The 24,463-nt window shown below is 43.3% G+C and overlaps 1 protein-coding gene across 3 annotated transcripts; it reads right to left on the bottom strand.

The window, feature by feature from the left end:
* Positions 1-932: 932 nt before the first annotated feature.
* Positions 933-23,820, bottom strand: IFNAR1 (interferon alpha and beta receptor subunit 1). Of its 3 annotated transcripts, none has more exons than XM_065875969.1 (11): positions 23,748-23,820; positions 18,555-18,678; positions 13,891-14,072; positions 10,779-10,936; positions 10,524-10,665; positions 9,518-9,632; positions 6,113-6,312; positions 5,846-6,003; positions 3,254-3,404; positions 2,617-2,762; positions 933-1,169 (listed from the first exon to the last, which is right to left on the bottom strand). In XM_065875969.1, exons 1-11 carry the CDS (start codon positions 23,818-23,820, stop codon positions 933-935), a joined length of 1,686 nt encoding a protein of 561 aa, XP_065732041.1. The 3 variants fall into 3 exon arrangements, with proteins under 3 accessions (XP_065732041.1, XP_065732042.1, XP_065732043.1); XM_065875970.1 differs by having other exon boundaries at positions 933-1,154; XM_065875971.1 differs by having other exon boundaries at positions 933-1,154; positions 6,113-6,297.
* Positions 23,821-24,463: the final 643 nt, after the last annotated feature.

Genomic DNA, 24,463 nt, shown 5'->3' with positions numbered 1-24,463 from the left:
TGTTTTTCGCTAAAGCCACCTGCTTCTTTCCTACTGAATTACTCTACTTCTTACTCTGTCTCTTCTCTCAGTACCATTTTCTGGTCCCAAGACTTCTTACATCCACTGTGACTAATGTCACATACTCCCGTATCTTAAAAGATAATAGTAAGCTATCTACTCAGGTAGTTTCCCATTTCTCTGTAATTTTAGAAGCTATTGTTCCAATGTTCTGAATCAGGAAGCCTTCATGGACACCTAGCAAAAGATTATCTGGTTTTAATCCTAAACCGTAGAAGGGATAGGTAACTGTGATGTAGAAGCCAATGTAATTGGTAAACGGATAGAATTCCCCTGGAAAACCTGTAAGGACCATACCATGTTTCTGGCATCTGCCGCTGTTTTCCAGAGTAAGCTACCTTTTCAGAAAACCAAGTGATGGTGGTATTCGGGCTTTTCTAAAGACATTTCCAAAGGGCCTACTTCCGTGTCCAAAGAAAAGACCAAATGTTCTAAATGTGTCCTGAAAAATAATGGACTGTAATACCGGGATGGAGAAGGGACAGATGGTATATGCAGCAGCAGTGGCAGCACGGCGACGGTATCAGCCGATGGGAACACAAGCGCCGCCCTTACCACACGACGGCACGGTGGAGCTTAGGGAATCATTAGGAAGACAGAGGGCATCTTCTGGATTTAACTTCTCTCATCCAGGGCGGTCCCATGACAGGTCTTTCAAGACCTTACACGTGGAAAAGAATGTAGAAAACTCTTCTCCAAATTCCTTTCAAATACTTAAGTGCTTGCCTGTATTCTTTGGACCTACGATCTGAAGATGATCTTTCTTCCCCCACAAGCAAATATTCTCTTGCTAGTTACTGAGAGAAGCGAGGAGCCCAGGCTCCCACTGCAACTCCCGCAAGACTCCCTAGTATTTTCGAGTTCATTCCTGGTCACACAGTTTCCTGTTCCAGAAGTTCTTCACTTATTTTACTTCCACTGTTTTCGTCTTCATTAGAATAGTTTCCTGAATCTTGACTAGTTTGGGAATTGTACTTTTTGTGATCTTCAATTGGATTAGTCTCTTCTATTACAGTAATAGTGTTTGCATTTTCAATGATAGAACATCTTTCCGTTTGTTCCTCAGAAGTGGAAAGGAGTAGATTCCTTACTGGCTGTTCAGAGAAATACTAATTCAAAAGGGAAGGAACAGAAACAGATTATTTAAAATCACAAAAACTAGTTTTCCAGTTCTAATAAGCTGTGGTTTCTTAAGTTTTCTAGAAACCCTATCTTTTGACATGCATATTAAAAAGCAATCTAAGAGCGTATCGATTGCACTATAACATTTAGAATAAGAACATCACTAGTGAGGTTACGTACATGTTGTTATTGTTTTGGGGAATTATATGAAGAGTCCCTAAGAAAGGTCCACTGTGCTATCAGGGGTGGGGAGTGGAAGAGTGTGGGCGAGGAAGGAAAGGGAGAACACTGGGATTTGGGACATTTTATTTTGACATAATAAAAATTTTGGTATCTAATCCACAAATACCCAGAAAAAGCACAGGGAGAAATTAATTTTTCCCTGTCCCACTAAGAATAAAGAGCTATTGTAACTTGATAGTTTTAAGTTCTTTAAATAACAGCTCTGAATAGAAGAGTATATAGAAATGATATTTAAAAACTCGGGCATAAAAGAGTAAAACGGTTCATATTTATGGAACGTTTGTACAGTGTTAGGCCCTTCTGGTTTATCTCCTTCGGTCCTCCCAATTCTGCAGGATGGTACGACTGGCTCTGTTTTACAGTCTACGGGCACTTGCTCAAGTACCCTTAAGAGAGCTGCTCAAGGGCTTCCCTGGTGGCGCAGTGGTTGGGAGTCCGCCTGCCGATGCAGGGGACATGGGTTCGTGCCCCGGTCCGGGAAGATCCCACATGCCGCGGAGCAGCTAGGCCCGTGAGCCATGGCCGCTGAGCCTGCGTGTCCGGAGCCTGTGCTCCGCAACGGGAGAGGCCACAGCAGTGAGAGGCCCGCGTACCGCAAAAAAAAAAAAAAAAAAAAAAAAAGAGAGCTGCTCAAGTTCACAGAGCCAGTAAGTGCAAATACACTACAGCCCATCAACAATTCACCTTCAGGTCTCTGGCTCCAAAGCCTGGGGAACCTGAAACAGGGCAGGCAGCGTGGAAGCTGCTCCAGTGAACACATCACCCCCAGGGTGATGTCCTCACTCAGTGCCTTCACTAACTCTGCCAACCAAAACACTGAGGTGCTGTGAAAGGAAACTCATGTTTTGCTCCTTCGTTTTCTGTGATTTTATCCACAGAATACAGTTTTTGCACTGATGAGAATGTTTTAAGCTTTTTGTGAATATAGACTTTCAACGGTCAAACAAGTGCCACAGTAACCAAGCTGCCAAAAAATATGAGATTAAGGACACACCTTACTATTCCATGTTATATTCTATTAAATGACCGTTTCTAAAGTTAATTTCCTGAAACTCTGAAGAAAAAAACCCCAAATCAGTCTGTATTATTTTCTGAACATCAAGAAAACATTTACATTCTGTTGAAATCAAATATATTTCCCATTCATTTTAAGAAAAATCCAGTTAACTGTTGAAAAGAAAAGTAACATACCTCATCTACACTGGAAGGAGGTTTACTTGATGGAAAGAACACATAATTGATACATCTCAAGAGGACTTTCCCAACATAAATGGTAACAATGATAGAAAATAACGCAGTGCAAATTCCAGCTATAAGCCAGGTTTTGGAAGTATTTCCTAAAAACAAATAAATGGTGTTTAGCATCTATATAGGTTTTGACACACAAATACATTAAGACTGCTGACAGTCTGTGTGAAACAAATACAGCCACGTGAAAGGAAATATACATTCTATTAAATAATACCAACAATAACATAAAAAAATTCGCAACCGAACTAATTAAGGGATTGCCACATAATAATTATATTAAGGATTATATAAAAAATTAAAATAGTCTCGTTAAATTCTAAGAGTAATAATGAAAGGAAATTAATTATGCAGATATGCATGAAATATAAAGCATATAAAAACCACTGAACTAAGTTGACTATTAAAAATATTTTCTAAAACTGGAAGGCTCGGCGTGAAGTACTCACACAGTTCATGAAGAAAATATTCTCTATATTTTTGGGGTAGAAAGGAAATATTTTACAACTTTCAATGAATTGGTTGTTTTTATTAAGTCTTGTTACATTAAAAAAGAAAAGATGCAATCAAAGATTCTGACCTGGTTTTGTTTTCTCACACACAGTAGAACTAAAAACACTGCTTTTATTCCACTTGCCATTCTCAGTGAGTGCTTTGGCTTTCACACAGTATACAGTCAGCGGTTTCAAGTTAGGAAAGGTAACATCAGTTCTTTCCTCTACAACTTTTCTCTATAAAAAAATAAGTAAATCGTTGATAAACTTTAGAACCCCAAGAACTCATACAGGGAATATCTATTTTCTGAATTCCTTAAATAGTCAAGCTAAGATTGGCCTCTCCCAAACACTTAGTTGGTGTATGTTTGAGAAATATAAATTTGTTTTGGACAACACATTATAACCAAACTCAAAAGTTAAACATGGCTGCTGCCTGAGACGTCTCTAATTTATTTTATAAGTCCATGCTGATTTGGTTTAATCACCATCATGTTATCTCTGTTTAGTGGCAGAACAATTAAGTGCAGAGGTTCTGGCCTCAAACTGCCTGTAGCAAGATATCACTCACAGCTACGTGGCCTTAGGCAAGTTATTTAAGTTCCCTGGGCCCTACTCCCAGATCCGTAAAGTGAGGACAATTATTACTCCTATTTGTATTAGTCGGCTATTGCCACAATAATGTTGCAGAACAAAACATTACAAGGCCAACAAAATAATGTTGTGCAATGCTGTGTAACGAAACAGCCTGTGGCTCAAAAGATATTTGTTTTTCTTACTCGTGAGTGTCCCAAAGTCCTGGGGGAACGCTCACTGAGGCCGTGGATCAGGTTTAGGTCTGCTCCACGGTCTCCCATCCGCCTGGGGCCAGAGACCACACGGAGCTTGCTTTCCTCTTGACAAATGGGAGAAGCATGCATGCGCACTTAAGGCCTCTGCTCATACCACATCCACTCCCATTCCACTGTTTACAGCCTCGTATCAATGAGGCAGTAATGAATATTCCATCCCAGGTATTTGCTGAATAGTAATTTAATCAAACTGTCTGGCAGGGTTGAAGAATGATCGAGACGAGTCATGTAAAATACTTAGCCCAGTACCCGATACATAATGAGTATTCAGTAAATTTGAGTTGCTATTACAACTGTAATTATTGATGTGTTACCTAGCATAGGATGGCCAAAGGAAAAAACGAAAGTTATTGAATCTACTATTTGTCAAGCAATGTGGTATGTATTTTCATATATTTTACCTCATTTTAAACCTTATAAACATCCTTTCAAAAAAAATTAAGTTACAGTGTAATATGTATGAAATGGATAACTAATGAGAGAACCTGCTGTATAGCACAGGGAACTCCACTTCGCTGTACAGTGGAAACTAACACAAGAGTGTAAAACAACTATACCCCAATTAAAAAAAAAAATTAAGTTACTATGACCACCACCACCTTAGAGGAGAGGAAACAAAGTTTTAGCAGTTAACCACCTTGCCTAAGGTTACACAATTTGGGGGGCTTGAGACACAAATTTAGATCTTTCTGATCTAGGGATGACTGAGAACTAACCATCGTGCTCAACAGGGCTAAATTCTGCTATGGTTACAGAGTGTTCAGATAGTTAAAATGAAACTAGCCAAGTTGCTGGAATTTTCTTAGATTTTCAACAGAAAATGAAGTTACAGAGTTTACCAACTTATGTGCACAAGATTTTTAAAGGTTGATTCCTTGATTGTAATTCCGCAGGGAAAAGTGATCTAGGAATAATGCGGATTATCTGATGTATACTAGCTTTGTCAGTGGTTTTTGAATTTTAGGGTTTAAACAAGTGTTTCTCAACCCTTTAGTCACGCCTACTTCCCTAAGGAGCCTTTTTAGACTATTTTTTCCTAATCCCTCCCCCTTTACAAAGTTGAATAAGATTTTGCTGGGTGCAGTTGAACACTTGAGGCAGGTTTTCCTCCTGGAGGGTCACGAACCACTGTAACAGCTAAGATTCTTTTGCGCCCTAAAAGCCAATTTTTGCCCTCTTGGAGGTGCCCCACCCCCAGGGGATATGTGGCAATATCTGGAGGTATTTTGGGTTGCCAGAACTGGGACGGAGCGCTACAGGCATCTAGTGGGTAGTGGCCAATGGTATTGCTAGCCATCCTATAATGCACAAGGAAGCTCCCGCAACAAAGAATCAGCCAACCCAAATGTCAAGAGTGTTGAGAAACCCTGGTTCACGAACACCTGAGAATCCTGTTAAAAATACAAATTCCTGAGTTCTACCCCCAGAGATTCTGACTGAGAGGGAATAAGCTCAGGATCTGAATTTTAAAAACTAACTTGCGGGGGGTGGGGGGGACTTCCCTGGCAGCCTAGTGGTTAGGACTCCGTGCTTCCACTGCAGGGGGCACGGGTTCCATCCCTGGTCGGGGAACTAAGATCCTGCATGCCACGTGGCGTGGCCAAAGAGACAACAATAACAACAATTAACTGGGGCCCAGATGCAGGTGATCGTAACTCTTACTGTGTAAAACATGGGAAATGCTCACTTCTTCCTATTGTAAATATCTGAGTTAATCACATAGTCGTAAAGTTTAAAAATTTCCCTAGAATTTTAACTTCAAGCTTTGTTTAGCCAAACCACAGTTATAACTCTAAATTATAAACCTATACCACACAGTCTTTTTACCTCAGCGTTTGAAGTGTTTTCCCAAAAAATAACTTCATAAATTAGTGGGTAAAGCTGGTTCACAGACTTGTTTTCAGACTCTTTTGGAGCACCGATAGAGACGTGCAGTGAGTCATCATTAACGGATTTCATGCTAATGACTGGAGGAAATATGATAGCTAGAAAAAATGTGTAAAGACACAAAGTTCAAATTAGACTAAGAAAACAATTTTAAGAGTTCGCACCAAATTGGAGAATTACAATGTAAAGTAAAAACTATCGGCTTACTTTTCATTTCAGTATTAAATTTCTTCTCTTCAGACCAAAAAGATGTGTTATTTCCATCAGATGCTTGTACACGGATACGGTAAATTCCTTCTGGGAAAGCATTTTGAGGAATCACACAGTGGGTAGTTTTGACATCTTCACAGTTTGGTATTTGTTTCCATTTGTCTGAATGACTCGCAGGAATCCTTTTTAAAAACTCACTTTTAAGACAAAAAAATGTTTTTTCTTCCAAACACATTAATTTAGTAAACATTTACTGAATACCTATAATACACTAGACACTCTGTTAGGGGTTAAGGTTACAGAGATAAACGGTCCTCACCCTCAGGAAACTCATAGGATGGTGGAAGAGACATGTTCACAAAAGAAAACCAAAGATCTTGCTCCAAAGTGTGATAAGGTAGTGGTGTGCTAGAGCTGGCTCGTACCGGTGCACAGAAACAACTGCTAAATTTTCAGGAATGCTGCCAGCTAGTTGCTAAACACAGCCCCTTTAAAGAGTTAAGTTACATAAACTTACAAATAAATAAATTATATTAAAAACAAAAGTAATAAATACTCAAAACCCATCTTGTCCTAATTATTTTCCTACATTTTATTATCTGTGCTCAAGGCTAGTTACGTCTATTGCGTCTATGCGGCGGAAACGCTATATGACGGAGGGCTTACTGTCCATCTTCCCAAATGCATGTTCAGTGACCTGCTGTTGGGAGCTTGACAGTGGCCATAATAGGAGTAGTTATATTATAAAAACTGGCAAATGCTACAGATAAGGCTTTTCCCTTCTGGAAAGCCAGCTGCTAAACGTACCAGCACACCTGTGGGTAAGTGCTTATCAGAGATACACACCAGTGTCCTAAGAGCAAGTCTGCACAGAGTAAGACTGGGCCTGGAGAGGTTAAGTCAGCTGCTCAGAAACCAACAGCTCCAAGCATCTCAGTTCAAGCCTGGAACTGTAACAGCCTCCTGACTTGTCCCCTTGTCTGTCCTGTCTCCTTAGTCCTGCTGCACCACACACAATGTGGCCACCTTCACCTTCCTCAAACACAGGCCTCACGTTACCCGTCCCTCAACACAAAATTCCCAACGGCACTCAAATGCCTACAGGGCAGTCTGAAGCTAAGCCTAAGCTTATGCCATCCTATTAATTCAATGTTCTCTCTCATTGCTCTCCCAGGCCCAAATGTTCTGCTACTCTCAAAGCAGGTCCTCCCTTCTTGTCGGCAAAATTCCAAACTGGCCCCCCAAATTCCTACCTGCTGGTGCACAAGCCCTACATGATCCCTTCCGCCTCAGTGTGGGCAGGATCCATGAACTCTTGATTAGGTTACATTATTTGGCAAGGTGAAGGGATCTTACGAATGAAATCAAGGTCCCAAACCAGTTGACTTTGAGTTTATCAAATGAGAGCCTATCCTGGGTGGGCCTGACCTGATCAGATAAGCCCTTTAAAAGAGGGTCTAGAGGTTCTAGAGGACAGAGATTCTCTCTGTTGATGGCCCCCAAGAAGCAGGTCACCATGAGTTCTGCAGCTGCAAGAAACGGATTCTGCCAACCACCACATGAACTAAGGAGACAGCACGAGACAGCTTGTACGAGACAGCACCCCAGCTGACACCTGAACTGCAGCCTTGCGAGACCCTGAGCAGAGAACCCAGCTAAGCCACACCTGGACTCCTGACCCAAAGTCACGGACAGATAATAAACTGTGTTTTTTTTTTTTTTTTTGCGGTACGTGGGCCTCTCACTGTTGTGGCCTCTCCCATTGCAGAGCACAGACTCTGGACGCACAGGCTCAGCGGTCATGGCTCACCGGCCCAGCCGCTCCGCGGCATGTGGGATCTTCCCGGACCGGGGCACGAACCCGCGTCCCCTGCATCGGCAGGTGGACTCTCAACCACTGCGCCACCAGGGAAGCCCAACAGTGTGTTTTAAGCTGCTAAGTTTGTGGTAGTTTGTTACAGAGCAATGGGAAATGAACACCTCCTCGTTACCCCGACCTAATTTTGTCTCTTCATACCCTGAGCTTTCCCCTGTGTGTAGCCCCTGCCTGGGATGCCCTCTCTTGTCATTTAAAAATATGTGACTCAGCAGTCAAGGCCTGGTTCACACTGCATCTCCTTCCAGAGGGCTTCTTCGGTCTCTCCAGCCCCATCCACCTTCACGCTTCTGACTTCTGTAACCCTTATAGTCCGTATTCCACTCCTCAGTCCTAAATCACATTTTGCTATGCAAAGGCAGATAACTGCTTCGGATTTCTAGCACCATGTGTTTTACTCTGCTGTACCTTTACGATTCCTTTAGTGCTTTGTACGGTGTGCTAAGGACCCAAAAGAAACTTAGAGACCAGCCATCAGAAACCCCCATCCCTGTCTAGCCTGTGGCCCTACTGTTTAACATGCTTTTGAAAGTGAAGAATACATGAAAGACTCCTCCTGTACAGTTTCCTGATCTGTGTGTGTGTGTGTGTGTGTGTGTGTGTGTGTGTGTGTGTGTGTGTATCCGTAAGGGCGTGTATGACATGAATGCGTTTATTATACAAACTGTTACTGCTTCGAAACTAACACCAAAGGGTTGAAAGTAATCAATCACAGCAGTACTGACTTCCCTTTTCCCTCGTTTTTTCTGTGTCTTTCTAGTCTCTTTCCTCTCACTCCTCCCTTCCTGCTTTACCTATACTTGCCTTTGGCCCCTCTATTCCTCAGTCCTCAGTATCTCTTTCTTTCCCACAGTCCACTTCACCTTCCACTTGATTACCCTCTTCTCTCCTCCCTCTCTACTTATCCCCTACAGTTTTCCAACTAGTATAAACTCACGCAGTCCTTTTCCACTCACGTGGTGCTAAGCTTCACTCACATTCGGCTGGTCTCTACTCAGTCACGTAGAGCCCAGTTCTCTCCAACTTTCTTAATTTCCCACCAAAGCAATCACTAAAAAATCTGTCAAAGCCACTAAAATAATCAAGACAATGGGAAGGCTAACTCGAATTGAACACGACAGAGTGACTGGACTCAGATCATTTCAAGGACTCATGGAAGAGGTGGGTTCTGAAGAAAAGATCACGGCCATGTGTCAAGTATTCCAGATTGAGGACATAGCACGTGCAACTAGAATCACACCTTCAAAAAAAAAAAAAAAAAGAGAGAGAGCCGGTAAGAACACTAGATATTATTAGAATACACCCATTTTACAACGAGTGAAGAAACTGAGGCCCAAAAAGGTAAGTGATTAGCTCAGTGACATCCTGGGACTAGAATTAAACACTCCAGTTCCAGGATATCACAGCCACCTTTCCATTGGGCCACACGTGTGCACGGAGCAGCAGGTGACTGAAGCCGAGTGAAAAGAGACCTAACAAACTGGGCAAAATGAACTGCAGAAGGACACTTATGGACTAGAACTTACTGGGACCACTGAGCTCGAAAAGTCATGTTTTCATGCGCGTAATCCCATTTAAGGACATAGACCTGATTTTCAGCATCGATTTGTATATTTTCTGGTGAAGGCACTTTGTGTTTCTCTAGAAGACAAAGAGCACAAAACACACACACACATTTCCTCCAGTGAGATGGCAGATGGCTAGAATTCCTAACAGCATGAGCGAGAAGATAAAAGGCTTGCGTCTTATCATAATGACGTAACAGCGGAATAAGTTATGGTGTGTATTCACACAGGGGAATACTACACAGCCATTTAAAAGAATGTGATAGATCTATATGTGCTGACACGAAAAGAGAGCCTCAATATATTGGGTTAAACAAGCAAGTTCAAAATATATCTGGCAGGACCTTAGTTTTTAATTTAAAAGACAAAAACCCCAAAACTGTTAAGTCCAAGTATATACTTACATAAGCCCTGAAAAAAGTATGAAAGGTTGTACACAGACTGCTGGTGATATTTATCTCTGGTAAATGGAATTGGGGGTCAGGAGGCAGGAGAGGAAACCTTTAAACCCTTCTATACTGTTTGATTTTAGAAACAAAGCATATTAAACTTATAATTAAAATAATAAATCCAAGCTCCTGCCCTTAAACCTTAATCGTTGGCAAGATGTCACTGATTAAATGTATCAGGATGCTTTCATATTTTAACATTTCATCTATAAAGGTAAACTTTTTAGAAGACTAACTGTTCTTCTAGCAACTACCTCCCTTTCTTGTGGATTCTGAATAAAAACAATTTTTTTCATTAGAAAATACTTGGATTTTATGCAAAATTTTCATTACTATTTACTTGAGACAAAAATCCCAAATAACATTTGTTGCTTACGTAAATGCTGTTAGAATGCCTTTGTTTTAATGTCTATTAAACCATCACATAAGCTTTAGCAACTATTGGAAAAATGCCAAAATTAATAGGTGGCCAATTTATATACATAGTTATTGAATCTGAAGCAAGACTTCCTCCTTACCTGTGGTGTTTATACAATACACTGGACTATAGAAACCAACTCTTCTTGGTGAACGTAGTTCTGCTTTAACTTTTAAACAATAAGTAGTCTCTGGTGAGAGTTTATAAATTTTATCTCTGGAATAAACAGTTTCAGTCCTTTCCTATAATTAATAAAAAAAAGAAGTCTGTTCTTTAAAAAAGTAAAAAGTCAAGTTTTAGAATTAATTCATGTCATTCTTCTCTCACATCAAACAAAGATAAAAATAATGCTTACTTCTAGACTTGAAGAGTTTTTCCAGATAACTAAGCTATATATAAAGCTGGAACGATCCATAGCCCACATGATACTATCTTTTGTCCCAGGAGGAGAGATGTTTATTATTATTGCCTTATCTTCAGCTTCTAAATGTACATCTAGAGGACCAATCTGAGCTGTAAAAATAAAAACATTCACTATGTAAGTTCACGAATACAAGCCCAAACATTCATACAACAAACAATTCTAAGCACTTAATATGTGCCTGGCATATAAAATGGAGAAAATCCCTCGTGGAGTTCACACTTTAGTGAGGGATGTGGCCAAAAATCCCAAATAAACAAGTGCATATAATGCTATAAGGTCATGTGTGCTATAAGAAAAAATGAAGTAACATAACGGGACAGAGAATGGAAGCAAGAGCTGTTTTAGGTGAGTTAGTGAGGAGAAGGCTCCCCGAGACTTTGAGCTGAAACCTGAACAAGGTGAGGGAGTCAGTCATGCAAGTCTCGAGGGCAGAAGCATCCCCAGCTGAGGGGGCACCAAGGGCAGAGCCCCTGAGATGGGAATGTGCTCACCATTTTCAAGAGACAGTAGGGGGTGCTCGAATGGCTGAGTGGTAGAAAATGAGATCAGAGAGGCAGCTAGAAGCCAGGTAACAGGCAGAACTCTGTAGTCTGAGTCTGTAGTCTCTGGAGGACTGCTGAGACCTGATTCACATCCAGGAAAGATCACCCTGGTTGATGTGTGAGGAAGCAGGGAAGCTACCGCAGTAGTTCGAGTGACAAATGGAAGTGGCCTGGCGAAGGCTGGTAGCGGGGCGTGGAAGTGAGAAGGGATCCGATTCAGGATATACTCTGAAGGTTGATCACTCAGCATTTGTTGACGGACTGGATGTTGCATGAGAGAAAGAGATGTCAAAGGTGATGCCAGGGCTCTTGGCCTGAGCTAATAAATAGGTGATGTCATTAACCGAGATGAAAAACACTGTAAGAAGAGCAGGTCTGGAGGGGGAAAATCAAGAGTTCTGTTTGACATTTTAAATTTGAGACGACTTGTAGACCTCTAGGTAGAGATGCTGAATAGAGAGCTGGTGATATGAGTCTAAGGTAAGGGGAAGGAATGGGGCTGGAGTGATATAATTTGGGGAGTCAAGGGCACAGATGATGTTGAAAGCCATACAATTCCTGGTGGAGGGGGCGTAGGAGAAGAGGTTCAACGACCAAGCCCTGCAGACTGAGCCCTGCAGCTGTCCAACATTTAAAGGTCTGGGGGATGAGAAGAAACTGACAAAGGAGCAACCAAAGAGCAGCAGGAGAGCCAGGAAAGGGCAGCGCCCTAGAGATCAGAGATGGGAGGGTTTCAGGAAGAAGGGAGTGATGATCACGCCGATGCCACAGGGGAACTGGGCCAGAAGAGGACAGGGAATCCACTAGGCATTGTGGAGGTCACGGTGACCTCGGCAAGAGTAGTTTTAGGGTAGTGATGGGTAACAAAGCTCAGATGGAGAGGGCTGAAGAGGGCGTAGGAGGAAAAGTGTACAGAGAGGGGGTACAGATCATTCTTGTGTGAGTTTTGGTATAGGGCAGTGGTTCTCAAACTGTTTGGTCTTGGGACCCCTTTACACTCTTAGAGAAACTGAGGGTCCTAAAGAGCTTTTGTTTACATGGGCTATGTCATTGAATATTTAGCATATTAAACATTAAAATTGATAAAAATTTAAAATATCTACCAATTCATTAAAAAACAGTAATGATAAAACCCACTATGTGATAAAAAATGACTATATTTCCCAAAACAAACGAGCCAAAAAGCTTAGTGAGGAAAGTGGTGCTATTTCACATTTTGTTCAAACCTCTTTAATGTCTGGCTTAATAAAGAAGGCAGCTGTGTCTCACACCTACTTCTGCATTCAGTCAGTCACCATTTCACATCAAACAGCCTCTAGAAAACTCCAGAGTACACTCACGAGAGAATCGAAATGAAAAAGACAAGTAAGTCTTAGAATTATTAAGAAAATAGTTTGGACTTTATAGACCGCCTGAAAGGGTCCTGGAGACCACACTTTGAGAACAACCACTATAGCAGCGGTCCCCAACCTTTTTGGCACCAGGAACCAGTTTTGTGGAAGACCATATTTCCACGGATTGGTGGGGGCAGCAGTGATGGGAGGAGATGGTTCAGGTGGTAATGCAAGCGGTGGGGAGAGATGAAGAGCAGTGAGGAGTGGTGGGGAGCGGTGAAGAGTGGTGGGGAGCGGTGGGGAGCAGTGAGGAGTGGTGGGGAGTGGTGAGGAGTGGTGGGGAGCAGTGGGGAGCGGTGAGGAGCGGTGGGGAGCGGTGAGGAGCGGTGGGGAGCAGTGGGGAGAGATGAAGAGTGGTGGGGAGTGGTGAGGAGCAGTGGGGAGTGGTGAAGAGTGGTGGGGAGTGGTGGGGAGCGGTGGGGAGAGATGAAGAGCAGTGGGGAGCAGTGGGGAGCGGTGGGGAGTGGTGAGGAGCGGTGGGGAGTGGTGAAGAGTGGTGGGGAGCGGTGGGGAGTGGTGGGGAGAGATGAAGAGCAGTGGGGAGCAGTGGGGAGCGGTGGGGAGTGGTGAGGAGTGGTGGGGAGCGGTGGGGAGCGGTGAGGAGCGGTGAGGAGCGGTGGGGAGTGGTGGGAGCGATGGGGAGAGATGAAGAGCAGTGGGGAGTGGTGAAGAGTGGTGGGGAGCGGTGGGGAGAGATGAAGAGCAGTGGGGAGTGGTGAAGAGTGGTGGGGAGAGATGAAAAGCAGTGGGGAGCGGTGAGGAGCGGTGGGGAGCGGTGGGGAGCGGTGGGGAGCGGTGGGGAGCGGTGGGGAGCGGTGGGGAGCGGTAGATGAAGCTTCGTTCGCTCGTCCAACACTCACGACACTCACCTCCTGCTGCACAGCCCGGCGTGGAAGGGGTGGTTTGGGGTCCCCTGCACCGTAGGGAAAGCAGGAAAATGATGCCATAGCAGGAAGGAGACACCGGTTTAAGGGAATCCTTGTTTGTTTGTTTGTTTGTTTTTAAAGATGGGAGATTTTATATCATGTAAATGAATGGGCCAGGGAAGAGGCTGTTCTGGTAATATTTAATAAAGGATACAGTGTAATTCAGCTGGCAACTCCTTACCTTCTTGAAATGGTATAAATGGCTTAACCTCATGCCACTGAGAAGTGCTGTTTCCTTTTTCTGCTCTTATACGCAATTCAATCTTTTCATAAACAGTTTCAAGCTTGACTGAAGAAAAGTTGCATTCGGTACCAGTAATATGCTGACACCCAGGCAACTTCTTCCAATTTTCCATCCCTGGTCTTCAAGATAAAAAAGCAAACGAATGGATGAACGTTATAACTACAAGAGTGACAAACATGTTTTCTATTTACATTAACATTATAAAGTGTAAGTAGTTATTTCTTCTACTTGAGTTAACGTCCTGACAATATTTTTGTGTGTAACATTCTACTCTTTTTCAATACATATATACCAAGTTATTATTTATACAATGGAATAATTCTGACATATAGTTAACTTTTTAATGTAAAAAATCCTAATGCATTAGGATTTCAAAGAAGCAGAGAAAGAAAGAACCCATAAGATAAAAGTGGACTTACTGTTGGCTTTGTTAAAGATAGTTGTGTGACTTTTGGCCAACTACTTTGTATTCTGGATCCTCTCTTCCTTACTGAAAATTTGGGAAGTGGATTTGATGATTCCCTTCTGACCTCTTCCTATGAAGAGACTTACTAACCCTAAGGAAGACCTCGGAATCAGTACGGTTTGAGAATTTCCTCTGCTCTTCTCAAAACCAAACCATTCCTTCTGCATACTGATCTCTATAATTCCTTTGTTACATGACTAGAAACAAAGAACTTAAAATGTTAACATAAACTAACAAACTTCTCAATGTGGATTTAGGCCATTAAAAAGTTTGGGTGATATTAGATTTTTTTTAAGCATGTGAAGAAACTAAGTTGGCACAGAGTGCCTTAAACAGAAAGGACATGTTGCTACAAAGTGGACAGGAGGCGGAAGTGAAGGTAAGGGACAGAAAACAAACATTAGATTTCAAAATGTTTGCCTGTGGTAAGCCCTGTCTGCCTTAAACCAAACAGAGAAACTATCCTCTGAGAAGGCATTTTTGTCAAGCCTAATTCATAGTTCTAGCACTAGCTGATTTTTATTTTTTTGGGTAATATTGTAGACCTCATTTTAAAGATGCTAAAGCATGTTTATTTTTTTAAAAAAATTAATTTATTTTTAAAAATATTTATTTCTTTGGCTGCACCAGGTCTTAGTTGTGGCACTGGGGGTCTTCATTGCAGCATGTGGGATCTTTTTTTTGTTTTTAGTTGCAGCGCGTGGGCTCTTAGTTGCGGCATGTGTGTGGGATCTAGTTCCCTGACCAAGGATCGAACCCAGGCCCCCTGCACTGGGAGCACATAGTCTTAACCACTGGACCACCAGGGAAGTCCCTAAAGCATCTTTAATAAAAAGCTAAGGATGCTCTTTATTAAAAGCTAATAGAAATTAGGGATGATATCTAAATAATGTTTGTGCTGACTCCAATTCAAGTCTACCTTATTTTTCAAAAAATAAAAATCTTTAAAAAGTTACTGGGGGGCTTCCCTGGTGGCTCAGTGGTTGAGAGTCTGCCTGCCGATGCAGGGGACACGGGTTCGTGCCCCGGTCTGGGAAGATCCCACATGCCGCAGAGCAGCTGGGCCCGTGACCTGTGGCCGCTGAGCCTGTGCGTCCGGAGCCTGTGCTCTGCAACAGGAGAGGCCACAACAGTGAGAGGCCCGCGTACCACACACACACACACAAAGTTACTGGGACTTCCCTGGTGGCACAGTGGTTTAGAATCCACCTGCCCATGTAAGGGACAAGGGTTCTATCCCTGGTCTGGGAAGATCCCACATGCCGTGGAGCAACTACTCCCGCGAGCCACAACTACTGAGCCTGCGTGCTGCAACTACTGAAGCCCGTGCACCTAGAGCCTGTGCTCCGCGACAAGAGAAGCCACGGCAATGAGAAACCCGCGCACCGCAATGAAGAATAGCCCACGCTCGCTGCAACTGGAGAAAGCCCGCGTGGAGCAACAAAGACCCAACACAGCCAAAAAAAAAAAAAGTTACTAATAATATACACTACCATATACACTTCATTCCTGGCGAGTTTCCCCTTCTTTACCTATCTGAGCTTTGAGATTAGAGTTGGCATTAATAATACCTTGATTTAAATGCAAATCTTCCTGAGAAACTCCTCCACAACAGAATCTATTTTTTTAAAATCCAGACTTTAAAAATCTAACCCAAAAATTCCGATTGTTTTTCCCCTCAAATGTCATTTATTAGAAAATATAATTCCAGAGAAATTAGGAGATTAAGGAAGTCTGGGAAGTGGGTACGGTACACAGACCTCTTTAAATCAGGTGCATAGAGGGTCAAATAAAATGAGCTCCAGGCAAAAGGTCAGTAAAGCATTTCTGGTCCGTTTATATGGAGAACTTTCATTACACTCAACAGAAAACCTTATAAAAAATTTAAAACTAAGCCTTGATATGGTTTTAGCCCACCCTCACTCTTTACATCTGTCTTTCCTGCTCCAGGAGATGCAGCTGCCCACTCTTATTACAACTGCTTCTGCGTGTAAGGGAGCTACTACAGTAGTAGCTACTTTTATATTTTCTTAAAAAAAAAAAAAACTTTATCATATACAGTGTTTAGATCACAACAGAAATATAACTTGAAAATAAATGTGTAACCAATAGAAAATTCATTGCATAAAACCAGTTTCATAATAAAACGTCATGCCATCTTTGTCTCTCCTGTTCACTAACGTATTCCAAGTACCCAGAAGAGTGTTTGGCATAAAAGGCATTCAATGTTTGTTGAATGAAGACTGCACACTACATATCTCATAATACATTTTATTTATTTTAAATAAATAAATAAAATCATTTATTTAGTTAATTTATTTTTATTTTTGGCTGTATTGGGTCTTGGTTGCTGCGCGTGGGCTTTCTCTAGTTGCAGCAAGCGGGGGCTACTCTTCATTGCGGTGCGCGGGCTTCTCATTGCGGTGGCTTCTCCTGTTGCGGAGCACAGGCTCTAGGCACGCGGGCTTCAGTAGTTGTGGTGCACGGGCTCGGTTGCTCCGCGGCATGTGGGATCTTCCCGGACCAGGGCTCGAACCCATGTCCCCTGCATTGGCAGGCAGATTCTTAACCACTGCGCCACCAGAGAAGCCCCTACAAGGGTAATTTTAAATAAAGGAATCTGAAATAATCTCTATTATACCTAAAATAGTTGTTTCATAACAACATTCTGAACTAAGGCAAAGAACAAATTTGGTAACAAAACTCAAAGTTCAATTTAAAGAAAATCTCTAAAGATGAAAACTGTTAAATTATCAGCTCTGAGGAAAACCATGTGTGTGTGTGTGTGTGTATGTGCGTATGTGTATACATATATATGGTTGACCCTTGAGCAACACGGGTTTGAACTGTGTGAGCCCACTTACACGCAGATTTCTTTCAATAAGTACACGTTACAGCACTACACGACCTAGGGTTGGTTGAATCCACAGATGCGTAACCGCAGATATGGAGGGCCTACTGTAAAGTTATACTCAGATTTCCGACTGCACGGGATGGGGGTTGGGTGGGGTGACCATCCCTAACCCCCGCCATTGTTCAAGGGTCAACTGTATATACACACAGACACAAATTACTAACCATCAACTGGAGAACAACCGGGCTGTGGCTGAAGTGGTGGAATCCTGGTTCTAGAGGTCCTACACCCTGTTTCTTCACTGCCTGATTCCCTGCCTGCTCTTTCTTGGAGAGGGATCATGGTTAGCAGACAGGGTCCCAGAACCCAAAGCAAAGTACTGTACTTCCTGAGTGGTATTTCCTTCTGTAATCCCTTCGTCCACAACTCCCTGTCTGCCTATCCTCTTGGCAATCATTAAGTAGAAAGTTAGCACTAGGGAAGAGGCAGAAACACCAGAAACACTGAGTCTGTGGGAAGGCAGGGTCCAATATACTGATGTTTATAAAGTGTATCTAGAATTAAAACTTTGTGTATGATGGAGACAAGAGGAAAGCCTGACCACAGAAGCCTATTGCAAGACCGTGGCTAGACCTTTAGGGGCACTCTTCCATATCCTCAAGGTATGCTCTAGGTCAGCCCCTAATTTATATTTAAAGAAGTTGGAGGGCTTCCTTGGTGGCACAGTGGTTGAGAGTCTGCCTGCCAATGCAGCGGACACGGGTTCGAGCCCTGGTCCGGGAAGATCCCACATGCCGCGGAGCAACTGGGCCCGTGAGCCACAACTACTGAGCCTGTGCGTCTGAAGCCTGCGTGTCTGGAGCCTGTCCTCCGCAGCAAGAGAGGCCGTGACAGTGAGAGGCCCGCGCACCGCGATGAAGAGTGGCCCCCGCTTGCCACAACTAGAGAAAGCCCTCGCACAGAAACGAAGACCCAAGACAGACAAAAATAAATAAATAAATAAATAAATTTAAAGAAGTTGGGAGCATACAGAACAGAGAAGGTATGGCTGTGGACTACAGAAGTTGTCTATTAGCCTCGTCCCCCAAATCTCTTGCTTCAACACCCAAAGATGAATTTGACTGTGTCTCTATTTGTAGAAATGAAGTAATAAATATTATGCAAAATAGGCATTTTCTTTAAAAAATGGAAAAACCAAATGTTTCCTAAATCTGAAAAAAAAAATTTATGGTGTTAAAGTGGTAAAAATGATTCAGCAAATCAATAAGTAGAGTAACGTACATTTTATACTCTGCTGAAAAAGTCACATTCCTGACAGACTCACGGCTGCCGTTCCACTGCAGGATAAAGTTGTCATCAATGATGCAGACCCTGCCATTTTCAGGAGATTTTAGGTTTGTTCCCCCTGTCAAGGCAGTAAGAAAGAAGATAGTTATACATACATACACATATACATACTATAGATATTTTATATATTTTTAAATGTTACTCTTCACATCACTGATTGGAGAATGAATACATTTAAATATAAAATATAAAAGTTAAGTATATAAAGAAATCTTAAAAAACCTAGTGCTTGCTCTCAGGATAGGGAGGCTGCTAATTATTTCTATCTCTGCATCCGAGAGAGTTGGTTTTTTAAAATCTATAAAAAGCAAACATTATATATCAATTATATCTCAATAAAGGTAGAAAAAATAAATCATAAAAAGGTAAGCATTGTCTTTTAACTGGAAAAAAAAGTCTCTGTATAAAAATCGTATTTTTCTTTGGTCTTAGAAGTGATACTGACGTAAAGGATACAGGGTTGCACTGTTTAACAGCCTCAATTTGGTTTCGCATACGATGTTCAGAGAGGGATATATTCTGATAGAGAGCTGAACAGATGTGGTTTCAGAGCTGACAACTATTCATAGGAACCAAACATTCACATAAGAAAATCGACAGAGATATAAAAGTTTATCACGTCACCCAAGCCCTACAGGAACCTGAAAGGGTCTTGATCACTGAATGTATCGTCTGAACCCTTCTGGTTTTTTTTTTTTTGTTTTTTTTTCCCGGTACGCGGGCCTCTCACTGCTGTGGCCTCTCCCGCTGCGGAGCACAGGCTCCGGACGTGCAGGCTCAGCGGCCATGACTCACGGGCCCTGCCGCTCTGCGGCATGTGGGATCTTCCCGGACCAGGGCTCGACCCTGTATTTCCTGCATCGGCAGGCGGACTCCCAACCACTGCGCCGCCAGGGAAGCCCCTTCTGTTTATTTTTAAGGACTTCCATCTAGAGACCTGTTTTATTTCTTATGCTTTTTTAAAAAACTGAAGTGTAGTTGATGTACAATACTGTGTTAGCTTCAGGTGTACAGCAAAGTGATTCAGTTTTATATATACATGTTGCAGATTATTTTCCATTTTAGGTTATCACAGGATACTGAATATAGTTCCCTGTGTTATACAGTAAATCCTTGTTGCTTATTTATTTTATGTATAGTAGTTTGTATCAGTTACTCCCATACTCCTAATTTATAACCCCCCACCCCTTGCCATTTCTTTTTTTCTTTTTCCCCCTTTATTTCTTATACTTCTAGTACAAATCTTCCACCAGCTGGATGCCCTCTCTTCTGCTTTTTCCTTTTTGGCCTCTGCAAATAGCGTTTCTCTTCCTCTCTGACAGCCCAAATCCTCCAAGACCCAGCTCAAGTTTGCCCCCAACAGAAAACCTTCCTCAAATACTGCAGCTCATGCCAACCTTGCTCTTTCTTTACATGCTGCATCATGAATCTGCACCACTCAATTTCACACTAAAGTAGATGTCCTCAGCACAGTACCCGACATCTAACAGGCTCTCAAAACTTGCTGATTGAAGACGTCTTTTAAAAAATTGCTTCTTTGGGACTTCCCTGGTGGTGCAGTGGTTGAGAGTCCGCCTGCCAATGCAGGGGACACGGGTTTGAGCCCTGGTCCGGGAATATCCCACATGCTGCGGAGCAACTAAGCCCGTGCACCACAACTACTGAGCCTAAGCTCTAGAGCTCGCGAGCCACAACTACTGAGCCCGCATGCCACGACTACTGAAGCCTACGCGCCTAGAGCCCGTGCTCCGCAACAGGGGAAGCCACCGCAGTGAGAAGCCTGCGCGCCGCAATGAAGAGTAGCCCCTGCTCGCCGCAACTAGAGAAAGCCCGTGCGCAGCAACGAAGATGTGATGCAGCCAAAAATAAATAAATAAAATAAATACATTTATTTTAAAAAATTGCTTCTTTATGTTAAACACAACCTCCAACCATACTGGAAGTTCCTTAAGGCAAGGTATACATAGCTTCATACTTAATCTGCATTTTACAGAGTCTTCAGACTAACGCTGAGTTCACAGGAGCTTTTTCCATATCACAAAGGACTGATCTTTCATGATGATAAATTACAAGTTTTAAAAGACCAGCTTTTAAGTTTACTCTTTTCCCGGCAATATTTCTAGCCTTTACTTCTGCTTCAGGACAAGGATATTATCTCCTCACAGACTTTCTACTACAGAGGTCCTTGTATAGAACTCTTATTTATTGGGATTGCTGCCTCTACTTTCTGGTTAGAGATATTATGGTATGGAGTCAAAAGGGGAGACAGCTGAGGAAACATTTTCTGATTTCTCTTTTTAATTTGGGGAGGTACTCATTGAGTCTCCCCACCCACATTTTCTATTTTACACTCATATTCTCTGAGACATCATCACCGAATAGAATTACTCCCTCGTATCCCACTCTAAACTTAATCCCCATCCCAGTTGTTGGAATTTTAGAGATTCTATGCAGCCAAAGGACAGTGACTGGGTTTATGGGGTTAACAAAAGGTCTGATGGCATTTGTAGTCTCCAGCCCAGAATATTCTAATTCTAGTAATTCTGGGCCCTGAGATAGGATGCAGCAATTTGATTCCTGGGGTAGAGCCAGGTATTTCCTCAGAGATGAAATCCTTCTGCTCCTAAGGGAAGGAGACCCTGGAGTTAGAGGCATCTTGGCATTTGGGAGGCAAACAAATAATTGACTGATAAATGGACAGGGACTTGGAAATAGTTATTAAATAGGATTTTAGAGTTCATAGATTTTGTTCTATTAGTATTAGCAATATCCCTTTGATAATAGTTTATTTCAACCTTTAGCATGTAAAATATATAAAAGGGTACTTAACCCAATATTTCTATTTATACAATTGGTTGCTTCAACCCTTCACATTCATATTGATGACTAGAAATGGTTTATTATATATATACATTTTTAGTATTTAGTTATTTATTTGGTTGTGCTGGGTCTTAGTTGCAGCAGGTGGGCTCCTTAGTTGTGGTTCATGGGCTCCTTAGTTGCGGCTCGCCAGCTCCTTAGTTGCAGCACGTGGACTCCTTAGTTGCGGCACACGGGCTCCTTAGTTGTGGCGTGCAAACTCTTAGTTGTGTCGTGCAAACTCTTAGTTGCGGCATGCATGTGGGATCTAGTTCCCTGACCAGGGATCGAACCCGGGCCCCCTGCACTGGGAGTGCAGAGTCTTATCCACTGCGCCACCAGGGAAGTCCTATGGTTTACTATATTTTTAAGTTTGACATAAATCCAGACACATACATCTATACAGATATAAATTTCCTCCCATATTTTGGATAGTTTTCTTAGACTAGGATCCCAGAGTTGCATTTACTAGGTTTGAAAGTATGAACAGTTTGATGATTTTGAAACATAAAGCAACATTATGATCTCAAGTTAGGGTTAACATTTCATTTCGTTTTCAACATTGCTATTCTTTTGAGAAAAAAGTAGATTAGTTAATTGAAAGATCAGTAAGCCCTTAACATATAGGTGGATAATCAAGAACTAAACTGTGGGACCTTTAGAAAAAGTCTAACCTTAGGCCCCAGGGCTTTGAGGCCAGATTCTCAGGGTTTGATTTCCTCCTAAAGCACTGGCTAGCTATATGGCCTCAGTCCACTCCTCTGTAAAATAAGGATAACAGTGCCTAGCTTTGTTCTGAAAGCTAAATGAGTTCATACCTTTAAAACACTAAGAGTAGTGCCTGGTACACAGTTAGGAGGGCAATAAATACCAGTTGTATATGAAGTTTATTTTAGCTCTCCTCTAATCTAGATTAAAATTGTGATCTTAATGAACACCCTCCTGGAATGTTAATTTTACATGAAAATTCTGGGGAAAGTCTTTTTATACGAAAGCAAACATGAGTTTAAGGCAAAATTTTCATGAACAAAAGACTCCAAAGAAATTACCAGGGGTTACACCAGGACCCTAGTACCCATATACTATATACCATGTATGTGGAAGAGTTTGAGAAATAGGTGTGAAACAGAATAAAGGAAACATCATTTAAAATGAAGTCAGGAGGCCAGAAGCTGGAGCCTTCATGCACTTTCACTCACCATCAATTCCAGACCCCAGGAGGAAGAATTCTCCTCTACCAGCAACAAGCCCAGCCAATGGGAAAAGCAGCACCATCCTGAACTCTTGCTTTCCTCCAATGGACTTTCTCTCAAAACAGCCCCACCCAACTTCCTCTTTTTTCTCTATCAAGTCACCTCCTTCTCTTTTTGTTGTTGGACTTGCCTAAGGTTTTTGACCTAACTTGCTTGTCCCAAATTGCAATTCCTCTGTTATTCTGGAAGAAAACCATTATGCTGGTAAAATAACCAACTGGCTATTTTATTTTTTAGGACAAGATAGGATACCATGTACCCCAGAAAATAAGGATATGCTTTTCTAAACAAACAGGTGTTTTAAGCCCTCTAGGCAGCCTCACCAACTCCTGAATTCCTGCTCTCAGCCACTAGACCCTGTTTGTCTCTGGGCCTACAAAGACGAAGGGGGACACCGAGTCCCCCTTCTCACTACAAAGTCAACCGTATGATAGCTGCCATTCCTCCATGCATCCCAGCTAAGAAAGGCAGCAAATTAGCTTGGTGGCTCCCAGCCTTTGTATTTTGGCTTTGTATTTTTCTTTTATTATTATTATTTTTTTATTAGATTGTACGAATCCTGAGGGCAGAGAAATGCTTGCAAACCTTATCCCCCTCCCACATGGGACCAAGTAACTGTTTACTAAATTGGAGAAACAGCAGCACATAGCTCGTGGCTAAAGCCTTGTTTATTATTAAAAAGTCCAGTCGAGCTGCCGGATTTTTCGGACGGAAACAAACTCGACACCAAAGTTCTCCCACACCCCGCCCCGCGGGGTAGGAGCCCAGGGAACAGGCACAGGGCGGAAGGGATGGCGAGGAGGGCGCCCCCAAGCAAGCGGTGTGGAAAGATCTTGAACATCACTTTCTCTCGTTTGATTTTCGAGCCCAAGTAGGTTTCAATGTGAGCGCTGCGACCACGGACAACCAGAGGTCTCCCAGAGAGGACCTCTGTCCCTCCCGGGTCCGAGGTTTCCCACGCTGCCGCTGTCCAGCCTCGCGCCCAGCCCCCGCCCCAGGGAACGCCATCTCTCACCTGAGGCTGCGGGCAACACCCACGGCGCCCCAGCGACCAGCATCAGGGTCGTCGCGCCCAGGAGCGCGAGCATAGTCCGCGGGCCGCCGGCAGCCCTCCAGTCACATCTTCTGCCACCGCAGGTAGGACGATGCGGCACGAAGGAAGGTTGGGCGCACTGGCTGTCCCCGGGCCTGCGCCCCAAGCTCACCAAGCCCACGTCCGCGTCGCCCCGCCCCTCTGCCCACCGACTCCCGTGCACGCGCCGTCCCTTCTGCGCGCGTGCCACGCGCACACGCGTGGGACACCGGTGAGCAGCCCAGCCTCCGCTGCCCTCCCCCGCCCCCCCCGACCCCTCTTTACGGCCCGAGGCGGTACACTCTCGGGTTCCGGGAAGACCGCGTCTAAGCGGAGGTCTTGACCCCCCCCACCCCGGCAGGAACGCGGAACTTGGCCAGTGCGTCTGCGCAAGCCTCGCGGCCTGGCGTCCGCTTCCTCGTCCTCCTTGCCCCCTCACTTCCGGCTACTAGCCGCCGGAAGCCACTGTCGGGCTCTCTTGTCCCTCGCCCTCCCCAGCCCGGGTAGCGGACAAGGGAGCCTGGGAAAGCGGTGTTGGGGAGGCTTGGGGATTAAGGGAGAAAGCAATGAGGAAGCTTCTGAGCGGGTCAGGCCGCGAAGGGTAGGTGTGTCCAGAGTTAAGCCTAGACACGTTGAGCTCCCATTTTCCGAGCGACCTG

The sequence above is a fragment of the Phocoena phocoena genome, chromosome 4, assembly GCF_963924675.1.
Source record: "Phocoena phocoena chromosome 4, mPhoPho1.1, whole genome shotgun sequence".
NCBI classification, from domain to species: domain Eukaryota; kingdom Metazoa; phylum Chordata; class Mammalia; order Artiodactyla; family Phocoenidae; genus Phocoena; species Phocoena phocoena.
The sequence above is the reverse complement of the archived record's forward strand: the minus strand, read 5'-3'. Positions and strand labels throughout refer to the sequence as shown.

What these genes read in the sequence shown, in the direction of transcription:
- IFNAR1 (XM_065875969.1), bottom strand. Translation starts at nt 23,820, where the DNA reads ATGCTCGCGCTCCTGGGCGCGACGACCCTGATGCTGGTCGCTGGGGCG. An exon ending in ATTTATACCATTTCAAGAAG is followed by an intron (nt 10,937 to 13,890) that starts GTAAGGAGTTGC and finishes TTATTTTTACAG; the next exon opens with CTCAGATTGGTCCTCTAGAT. An exon ending in AAAACACTTCAAACGCTGAG is followed by an intron (nt 3,405 to 5,845) that starts GTAAAAAGACTG and finishes ATTTTTTTATAG; the next exon opens with AGAAAAGTTGTAGAGGAAAG.